At 33.1% G+C, this 11,536-nt stretch overlaps 1 protein-coding gene across 1 annotated transcript; it reads right to left on the bottom strand.

The window, feature by feature from the left end:
- Positions 1-246: 246 nt before the first annotated feature.
- LOC147537792 (putative indole-3-pyruvate monooxygenase YUCCA10) lies at positions 247-3,159 on the bottom strand. Its single transcript, XM_086644639.1, has 4 exons — positions 2,424-3,159; positions 1,013-1,249; positions 685-804; positions 247-456 (listed from the first exon to the last, which is right to left on the bottom strand). Exons 1-4 carry the CDS (start codon positions 3,030-3,032, stop codon positions 274-276), a joined length of 1,149 nt encoding a protein of 382 aa, XP_086500765.1. The 5' UTR covers positions 3,033-3,159; the 3' UTR covers positions 247-273.
- Between the last annotated feature and the right edge of the window lie 8,377 nt (positions 3,160-11,536).

The following is an 11,536-nucleotide window of genomic DNA, read 5'->3' as shown; positions in this document are numbered from 1 at the left end:
TATAGATAGTAAGGGTTTTTAGACCCAAGAGCAAAAGGACTAAAAATCCATTTTGTGATAAGATTGAACCCTAAACCCTTTTTGAACATTATTTTGGGTATATACCCATAGACCCTTTTTTTATTCAAAGAATTATGTTTACAATTATCCAGAGGATAAATATTCTAAATATTAATTTACAACAAAAACTCTCTTGGAGAGTTAAAGGTGTGAAACCAAAATTTTATTCCGACCAATGCTATGCTGTAACAATGTCTGCTTCAACAATCAACTCTATCTTTTCATTTCACTAGAAATGACAGACTTGATGTCATGTGCTATGGCTTGAGCATCCATGGAAACTCCAGCTAAACCTCTCCGAGAAAACCCAGCACAATATATCCCATTTTTCCCTTTCCAGTGAGCAGGATATTTGTTCTTTGGCATCCCATCATTATTTAGCAAATACCCATTATCCTGCACATATTTAACAAATGAGCTACATTTTACTCAATTTATCAACCAAATTACAATAACATCACTTCTTAGTATTATTGGAGTCAAAGGGATCTGGTGTCTAAGTTGTGTTATCTTGGCAAGTTCATCCCAAGCACAAAATGGGTGACATCGAAGGGGCTTCTTAGTATTATTGGAGTCAAAGGGATCGGGTGACTAAAGTGACCAGTAGAAACTAGAATTGCTTACCTCAACCCAAGCATTTGAAGTACGATAACCAGTTGCGAAGACAATGACATCGAATTTATGCACTTGTCCATTTTGAAAGGTCACATTATTATCTTTAACCTCCAATATCTCAGGTAGTACCTGTGAACACGTATTAACGCATCATAAGTTCGTAACAAGTAAGATCTTGATACGTGAAGTACTTAAGGAATGCATAAGCCTTGCTCTATAGGCGCGCACATCATCGAATTGATGATTTATTTAAACTACTAGTTACTTTATTTATGGCCAGATTGAGCAAAAATCTTAGCTAATTTGCCAATTTGTATAAAATGTAAATTACAGTTACCTTTATGACCCCATTTTTTATCTTTTCAACCGTGCCAACATCAATAACGGGAGCTTTGCCTATTGTGGCTTTCTGGGTAAATGGACCTTCCCTAGGCCTACGGATGCCATACTTGGTTAAATTGCCGTATTTGAATCTAGCAAGTGTAGCAACTATAGTATCCATTAGTCCAATAGGAACTCCCATTTTTGAAAGAAGCATACCGAGGTATATCATCTCCTTGTTTACAACATGCACCTGCATCCATATCCAATTTCATTTTAAGTTCGATAAAACATTTCGATAAAATTACCTTTTAGCTGCGTATTTGCAAAGTTGGTCAAAAGGAAATTTAAACTCGGTCTATTTTTAGTTTTAATTTATTTTAGTTGTTTTTATCAACTTTATTAATCTTGGTCTCTGTAAAGTTTGTGGTGATCTAACTCAAAATTAATTGTTAATGAGTGAGAGAACCAGTCACTATATTCTTGATTACTAGACCATCATTCTCCCCCGCTATTCTTACATGTCTCTTCACATGTGGTGTTCTTTAAGCCTAACACGTATTTTCTTATTTTCGGGTGACGCAAGCACGTGTGACTTTTAAACTAATCACGAATGGGCCTAGCTTTGACACCATGTTTAGTTTTTTTTATAACCCAACTCAAAATCAATTGGAAATGAGCGGGAGTGCATAGACATTATATTCTAAATTACTAGATCAATCTTCTCTTACGTGGAAGTATCCTCACAACCTCCTTATTTAAACATCTAATCTAAGAATTGACAAAATAGTCAAATGGTCTCATTGTGTTGCGAAATTAGTAATCAAATGTACAATTAGTCTCATTTGATTGACAAAAGCATCTACAATGCAAGATTCAATTAAAAAACTATTGTATCTAATGCAAAATTAAAACTAAATTTGGATCTTAAAATGAAGTGGCAACATTTAATTCTAAGCGGTCTGAAGATAAAAATGAACATTTGGAATTTTCTTGATGATCCCAATTGATTAATCAAATTTTTTTGGGCCTAGTGGCCATTTTTCTTACCAAAATTCCAAAAACTCTAATCATGTCATGAACTGTATTACAATTTCTTCATGAACAAACTAACTTGAATTATGAAGGGCATTAAATCAATTAAAAAAAAGTAAAAACTCTAAGAGGAAGTACAGTTCATCTCTTTTTTTAGAGCACATCAGAAAATTAATTACCTGATAAAAGTACCAGATGAAAAATTCTTGATTCTTTTATATAATAACAAATTTTTTTTATTAATAAATAGACCTTATTTTAATGAATTATAATCACTATAAATTAAAATTGTTTATTCATTTAGAAAAAAAGTGATAGGATATATCAATAAATAAATCAATCTAATACCAAGAAAACGAAACTAGTAAATATGAAGATAAATTTAAGCTTACCGGACTCCTGATAACAATGGAAGTTGATGCACCATAATTTGAGAGATCGTATGCTATCTCCATGCCAGAATTTCCACACCCAACAACTAAAACATTCTTCCCATTATAATCTTCACCAGATTTATATTGGCTTGAATGGATTATTTCTCCCTCAAAAGTCTCTAATCCAAGTATTTGTGGAATATATGCATCACAATTTTCTCCAGTAGCCACTACTAAGAATTTAGCAACATATATCTCATCCACGCCAGTATCTGTCTTCTTGACTTTGATTTTCCATTTTCCATGGATATCATCATATTCCGCCGACTCAACTGACCGATTATATAATGGGTTGACATTGAAGTTGGATACGTATTGATCTATATATTGGATAAAATTTGCTCTTGGAATGAAGGTAGGAGTATTGGGAGGATGTGGCATATGAGGGAGATGGCAAAATTGTTTGGCTAGGTGAAGCTTCAATCTGTCATAGGATCTTTTCTTCCACAAGGAAGCATAACAATCTTCTTTCTCTAAGATTATATTAGGAATAGATAGAAGATTGAGACATGCTGAAGTTGCTATTCCTGAAGGACCTGCTCCAACAATTACAACAACTTCCTCCATTGCTTGAACTAATATTGCTTGATATGTTAGCTCCTCTGTTTTAAGTTTGGTCGAGAAATTATTTTTAGGAAGGAGAAGAGAGTCTTATAAATATGAGTAGTAAATGAACAATCTTGCATGGAGAATCTCATAAATATTACAGTAAATGACACAATCCTTGCATGGAGAATCTCATAAATACTAAATGACACACCCTTGCATGGAGAATCTCTTCTGCATGCTCACCTAAAAGCATTTGTACATCAGTCGAAAAAATAAAAATAACTTCCCACAAATGTTTGGTCATTTGGAGAGTTAGTTTTTTTTTGGTTGGTCATCATGAAATCGACAAGGAGAAAGTTTGTTGTCATGTAAATGTTATTATTAATTTCTTGTTTTATGACATGGACTAGACTGAGATAATACAAAGTGTACAACAAAAACCGCTAATTGATTAAGCAATACAGGGGCTGGCCTGGACCGAAGCGAACAAAGTTTCGTTTTTATAGGCACTTATGTTTGAATTAAAAGGGCCACCAGAGCCCAACTCACTAACCCGATGGAAAAGACGGAAGGAGCGGCACGGAGCACGGTCACCTTTAAAGACTATCCTAAACACTCATCCTTTATTGTATTTAGAATTAAGTTCAATAAATCATGAGTTTCTACTCCCCTGGATTAGAATCGGATCCTTAAAGTTGCGGAGTAGGTATCTAACCACCATGCTAATAAATGGTGGAGGACTATTATTTATTTTGGGTACACGAAATTAATGTAAATAACTAAAGTAATTTGTAAGAAAATTATCCCGCACAGTCCCACATGCTACGGTCATTGATATTTGATCTGTGATAGCCGAAATGTCTGAGGCCGGACTAGAAGCACCCATGAGCATCGGAGCCTGGCCTAATTGTCACCCCAACCTATATCTCCATAACTCAGCTTACTCTCTCTTTTGGCTATAGGTAATGGTTCAACCTTTATCTTATATACTTTAGTTTTTGGGGTTTAAATTATTTCAGTTAAAATAATAATTACAAGCAACACTTTCTTAATTATTATTTAGGTCAAAATATTTATAAAAATCAAACTACCTCATTCCATAACTAACTCCTTAATTTTCAATTTAAATTTAAATAAAAATATATAAATCTTTCATTAAATGTTGAATCTCAATCAAACTTATTTACTTAGAAAATTTTTTTGTTATCTTTTTAACATACAACAACCTAGGTCTTCATCCATAATCGAACACAAAAAACGATATGAAAACAAGTTGACGTAATTGAAACCTCAAAAACAGATTTGATCTAACTTCTTCGTCTTCCTCTAGTTTCTAAAATAGATTTGGTTTAACTTTTTCATTAGGAGAGAGGTTAAGAAGATTGTTGATTGTTTCTCTCTCTACATTCCATAACAGTGAAGATGAGAATAAGATGAAGACGGAGAAGATGAACTCTGTCTAAAGTAGAAGAGCAGCAGGAGGAGGAGGAGCAGGACTGTATAATTTCTGTAAAGAAAAAATCAATTTTGTTGGCTAAGGGTATTTCTGGAGCGAAGATAAATACAAAATGACCAGAATGATAATCAGAGATACTATCTCACAAACAGGACATAGCTACACATAATTAATGTGACACATTTCGTTATTTTAAAACACCATTGACGTTTTTGCTTATTATACCTACTATTTTGACCCAAGCAACCATTCTCTATAAATATTTGTATTGTACAATTATGTTTTTATTTCTATTGAATAATTATGTGATATTTTGATTGATCATAACACTGAAAATTTTTAATGTGTGACATTACGTCGTAAATATATCAGATATTTTAAGTTTTTGTGAAAAATATTACTATAGGGCCCTGATGGTTTGAACACCTAAACTGTATTACTAAGTCGACTAAAAAGTTGCTAGCATGCATCTAATTTTGCTCAAAGTTGTTATTACCGTCAAATGTCATTCAGAGAATCTTAATTGAAATGACTCAGATATTTTTGCTAAAAGTAGAAATGAAATAGTTGCTAAAACCATGATTCTTGGCAGCTTTTAAATTTAATATGCCTCTCAAATTTTAAAATGACATTAAATTGATTTTTTCTTATTATAAATTCACAACTATTTCAAATTTCAGTTGAAATTTTCAATTTTAATTGGGTGTATATAGATTTATGTACTTTCAATAAATGTATAACTGATTGATAGATCTACTCAGGCACAATTAAGTGACGTTGTCATAATATTAATAAAGGGACCTCTCTTTCCGAGTCTACTTTAGGCCCATTCCACCATTGAGCCGGTCCTAGATGTATCAATCTCATGTAAGGTTGTAACTTGTAATGATACAAATGACTTGTAATACTTGTGAAATAAAAGTCTCAGTGTGTATTAGTAGGTAGTTGATGGTTTTACGATACTTACCATGTCCTTTGGAGCAATTATCACGATTCCTGTACCGTTTGGGTTTTCCCCACTTAAGCTTATCACATCCATTTATATACCCACGTTGTAATATGTATCGAGTAGTACGTACGATGTTGTAATCGTATAATTATCCTGCAAATGTATGAAGTATTTAAACTATAGAAAATGACTCTTTAAGTTAAAATATTTTACATAATAAGTAAAAAAACACTTAACTTTTTCAAACAACTAAAATGTGTTGTAATATTAGCATATTTGTCAGCCTTGTGTAAAATAATATGACTAGTTATTTTTTAGGTCATTTGTACAAAAACCATTCCACAAATACCCCCTTACTCTTTACTTCTATTTTTTCTCCCCTCATTTACTTTCTCTCTCTAGAATGCCCTAGCCTTCATCTTCTTTATCTTATTCTTAATATGTCAAATAACCATCTAATTTCATGGATAAATTCGTATTATTATTGATTTAATCTCTTCTTGTTCGATAGGGTTTGAAAAAAGGTTTGATTCAGCCATGGAAGCCCTTTGCAAGATTTGGAATTCTTCAAATCAACCTAAATATATAGATTGAAAAGGCTTCGTATGATCTCATTGCTTCATGTGATTGTACCGATTGGCACTAGAAAACAAAATATAGATTTTGTTACATAAAAATGAAGAAGATGAAAGCTTTTCTATGTCATTTACTTCATGTCTGTTTCTTTAAGCGCGTTTTTCATTCCGCTGGAAGATTTGCGGTTGAGACGGTGAGGTAGTTCTGGTTCGGGTCTTTGTTTTACGTGATATTTTTTTCTTCGTTGGTTCATCTCTTCTTCTTCTTCTTTGATTCTTTTCTTTGATTTAGTTCATCACCACCACTAAGTTTTAGATATTGTTTTTGAGTGCAAACTAATCCTGATATATGAATATGAAATTTTCCAGATTTGAAGAAGAAATCTCGTTTTTTTTGTTATCGTGTTGCAAATTGAGTTCGCAAAATCTGAACCCGAGATTACAGTCTGTAAAGCTTACAAATCCAATTTGCAATTTACATTTTGCAAACTCTAGTTTGCAACTTACATTTTGCAACCCCCAGTTTGCATTTTACATTATGCAAACCCTTGTTTGAATTTACATTTTTTCAAGACCCTGTTTGCAAAAATTGCAAACCCAATTTGTTAAAAAAGAAAATATGACGTTTCGCTAAGTTTTTTTTTTTTATTGTAAGTGGATCTTGTTAGTAAGCTAATGTAAAATCCTTTCTAAATATATAAATTTCATACAAATCCGACATCTCAAGAAAAAGTTATATAGATTTGAAGTGTTTTAAAAATAAAATAAAAGAATTAGTTACAAAAATGACAAAAGGGTACTTTAGTCTTTGTATGATTTAGACCTGAATAATAATTAAGAAATGTTTTGTGTTTTTCTACTAATTTTCAATATTATTTTGACCTTTTTAGTTCTTGTCCCTTTAGACAACAATTAGAAATACAAAAAAGTAAGGCCGAAAACCCAATTTTAATTTTTTAAGCTAAAAAGGCGATTTATACTTTGTTTAGTTAAAAACCCAAGTCCTTACATTCTGTTTAGTTAAAAACCCAAGTCCTTAGATTTCGTTTAGTTAAAACTCAAATTTGTTTTTGCAACCCTCTTGTAAGTTGTTGCTAACCTCTTGCAAGCTGTTACAAATTACAAAGATACCTAAAGAGTTGAAGCCTTGAAAAAATTGATCGATCCCTTTTCAACGAAATAAAAATTTATATGGTATTTTTGACAAAGTTTTTGGAATTAATATGTAAATTGATAAAATTACAAGAGGGCAAAAGATTAGTCCTGAAATAAAATAAATTTTGGGTTAATTTCGTAATAACCTCACATTTGTGACCGTCTCACCGTTTTGACCCCATAAGTGTGCGGCAATTCATTTTGGCCACCATGGAGATTTTTTTTTCAACTCTTTCTAGAAATACCCTTAGAGCCAAAAAAGAATTAATTTTTGAAAACAATTAAATCCACCTCATCTCCTTATATTCTCCAGTTCCTCACCTCTCTCCTACACCCCCCTTTATTCCTCTCGCCACCTCACCATCTTCTCCGGCGAAGGTCGCTGGCCGACCACTTCCTCCAACAACCTTCAAACTACATTTTAATTATTTATTTCTTAGTTTTCCTTTTTCCTCTCCCTTCTTTCTTTCTTTCTTCCTTCTTCTCTCCATTGTCTATCTTTTCTTTCTCCTCTCTCTAAACCTCTGTCATAAGGGAGCCTTCGTCGGAGGTTTCGTTCACCAGACCTTTGAAGGTCTAGTTCACTAGATTTTCGAGCTCTAGTGAACAAGATCTACGGTGAAGCCTCCCCTTTGCTTGAGGTTTGGAGAGAAAGAGAAGAGAGAGAAGGGAGAGAAAAGAGAGAAGGGAGAGAATAGAGAGAAGGGAGAGAATAAAGAGAAGGGAGAGAAGAGAAGAAGAAATAAAGAAAGAAAGAAGAGAAAATGAGAAGAATAGAGAGATAAAGAAAGACAAAGATAGAAAAAGGAGGAACACGAGAGAGAAAGAAGTGATAAATAAATATTTTTATTTTTAATTTGAAGGTTGCGAAAAAAAGTAGCCGGCAGGAAACCTTTGTCAGAAGATGGTGAGGTGACGAGAGAGGGAGAGAAAGAGGGAGATAAGGTGAACGAGAGAGGTAGTGAAATGGAGGAGAGAATGAGAGATTAGGTGGATTTAATTATTTTTAAGTGTTTTAGTAGTTCGTTTTTTACTACTAAGAGTATTTCTTGAAAGAGTTGAAACTCTTTTGGCCCTTGGGGGTAAAAATGAACTGTCGATCAATTATGGGGTCAAAACAACGAGTTAGTCACGAATTAGTGACGAAAACAGAATTAAATCATATTTTTTTAGGGGAAAGAACGTATATACTACAAATGACCAATTATAGGTATCGTGTCAAGAACTTTTGGTTGGAGTGGTTTCAAAATTGGTTTTCATCCTTGAGGTCTTGAGATCTTGACATCTTGAGCTCGAGACATGAATACTATATTATCTTAATATAAAGAAATTGTTGGTATCTATAAAATTCGTCAATCAAATTTGAAGATCCAAACCCCTAAAAAAATAATAGACCCCAAAAAATTTAATAGTTGAAAACTTTGAAATATAATCGTCTAGGTATGTGAAGATTAAATTACAGTATTTAATATCAGATCATCCAAAATCACTGGCTCTCTTTGCTTAATAAACATTACGAATAAGGAACAAGAAAAAAAAACATGCAGAGTTGGTTTTTATTAAATTGAAAATAAAAATGAAGAAAACAGAAATCTAAATCCTTACTTGATCAAAGTTTTCTTTGAAAATGCTAACACATTAAACTCAATTTGACAGACGACAGCTTAAAATCAAAATTTTTTTTATGTCATACTTGTAATAATTACTCAAACGTCTAGAAAATCAATCATAGGTTTAGTTTACTAATTCTACTGGCAAAAAGAGAAATGATTTTAGAGAAATAATAAGATTTTGTAAATCTAATACGAAATAGGTTATACAAAGACTTGCATGCTTCAGCAGATATGTAAATTATAAAATAGATCGTGTTGTCTTTTAAGCTTGTTTAAAACTCTTTCTTTCTCAGGCATTCCTTAATAAAAGTTTCACAAGACTTCATCTGGAGATGTATTAATTACAACAAGGCTATGATTTGATAGATCCCTAAATTTCGAGCTTCAAAAAAATGATATTTTCGGGTAATGCCTAAGCATGCAAGAAAATTACTCTGCGGTCGGAGCATGGAAATCCATTACAATTAAAGGAGCAAATAGAGGAGGATGAACGCTTACCTTAAAACTTGATTTGTAGCATCTACTTAAGAAAGCAAAAATGAAAATCAATACCATCCTTCTTTTATCCCACTTCCCTCTCTGGAACGCTTTTCTCATTTTCTTTATTTCTAAATCATGTTCTCGCTCTTCAGTCTGGACAACCAAAGAACATATATACTGTCAAAATATAAAATAACGCTGATACAGAAGTCAAGAAAAGCAGATTACATTCAATGAAATCAACGGCCTTTCCTTTTTTCGTCTTTATATCATAACATTTAACACTTGGTCCTTTTGCAGACGACGGTTTCATTTTCGTCTTTTTATCATATCATTTAACACTTGGTCCATCTCTTTCAAGAAACATTTTAATACCTCTTTAAAGCTATTTTTTTCCTTTTAATTTCTAAACCCATTTTTAGCGCTTCAGTTTGGAAAACCAAAAAATATATATATATACTACCAAAATATAAAATAAAGTTGATAAAGAAGTCGAAAAAATCAGACTACAATCAGTGAAATTTTTTACCCCCGCCTCTCTAAAACGCCAGTCTTGTTTCTTCGTCTTTTGTATTGATTAAGACAATGTTTGTTATTAGAAATATTCAGGGTTCTCATGTAATTGCAGAACGATTCTCGATGGTTGGTTTATCTATAACTTGTATAGACATTATAGTGGTCTTCTATCTTTATTTTCTCATCTTATCGATAACAACTACATTTTTCTTGAGATTATAGTGTGAACGATAACATTGTCCTGTCTAATGATAGATGTCCTCATTCTTTATTTTCTTATGTTATCGAGGCAATAATATTTTCTGTGAGGATATAGGATCAACGATAGTTTATTCTTATATATAGACTATAAAGGCCTTCATTCTTTATCTTCTCGTATCGAGAATAGTTATTGTTATAGAATGTTCTTCGACTATTTGGTAAGGTGGTATCTCAGTTTTATTGTTAAGTTGTTTCATATGTCAGAGTTTGCTTCGGAGTAGGCATTTGATGCGGGTAGAGGAAACATATGTGTCATCTTATTCTAGGGTTGTACATTTTACTGTTTAACCTCAGTTTCACTCCATGGTATTATAGGTTAGATTCAGGATATGAAGGGTTGGATCTAGTTTGTTTATAGAGTTTAGTTTGATTTACTTTTGTTAAATGTCGTAAGTTTGTTGTTTCAGAAATTATATAGGTTCAATCAAGTTCAGAGTTGGTACGTCAAATTGAACAGAGGAGAATAGAAGAGGTTGGTTCGTTGTGTTCATAGCACATAGTCAGATTTTTGAGCATCGTAAATGCATTATCCAACACATTATGAAATTGCTCGAATTTTTGTTTGGACTTTATTCTCATTAGAAAGACATCGTTTGAGTTTTGGGTTTGGGAGCTTGTGCTTGTCATCATTTATAGATTTGAGTTCTACATTTTCTTGGGTTCAGATTGCAGAAAGGACAAGGGAGCTTGTTGATCATCATCATGTTGGGATTTATAGTCTACTAATGTTCTAAGCGGAATCTCAGACATCATATGTCTAACATTAGTATCCCCAGGATCATATGCATAAGACAATAATGATAACTAAGTAAAACTATTTTGATGATTACCTTAATCGCTAGTTTACCCACGAACCTTTCCAATCGCTTTGGAGAAGACCAAGAGCTCCAATTGTAGCTCCTCTACTTGGGACATCGAGCAATCAATTTGATCTCCCACCTTGTTGCTAGCTAGAACACCAATGGTGGTTGGATGAAGAACTATTTCTTCTTTGACTAGATAGATAGTTGGGAATTAGCTCATTTTCTCCTTTCTACTTGATGTTGTAGAGTAAGAAAGCTCTAATAGAAATTCCACACCTTATTCACTACCCTAAGAGTCATTATATAAAACCCTAATAAGAGACCACCTCCAATTTGGATCCCTAAATGACCCTTTTGAATAAGATTAAGGAAATAGTCGAAAATAGCAACTAGTTGATATTTTCTCAATTCCTTGAGGAGGTGACGCCCAAACCCATCCAAAATTGGCATATTTGGTCTTCCCTATTAGGGTAACCGACCCTCCAACTGTCAGCCCAATCCGAGCCCAAAAAGTCCCTTTTTGACTCTAGGCCCAAAACCCCTCTTTTGGGTTTTTTGTACTATCTTTGTCTAAACTTCCTTTAGGCCTATGAGACATATTTATGGGGATCTCCCATGATTATATATATCTCATCCCTCTAGTCATATCCTCCGATCAAATTGACACTCCTTGTGTAACTAGTTGTAGGATCCGGTCGAAGTTAGCCGCGAATT

Source organism: Eschscholzia californica, unplaced genomic scaffold (assembly GCF_041429995.1).
Source record: "Eschscholzia californica isolate CP2 unplaced genomic scaffold, dmEscCali1.0.p SCAF_5, whole genome shotgun sequence".
Taxonomy (NCBI): domain Eukaryota; kingdom Viridiplantae; phylum Streptophyta; class Magnoliopsida; order Ranunculales; family Papaveraceae; genus Eschscholzia; species Eschscholzia californica.
Note: the sequence above shows the minus strand (reverse complement) of the source record. Positions and strands in the feature narration are given on the sequence as shown.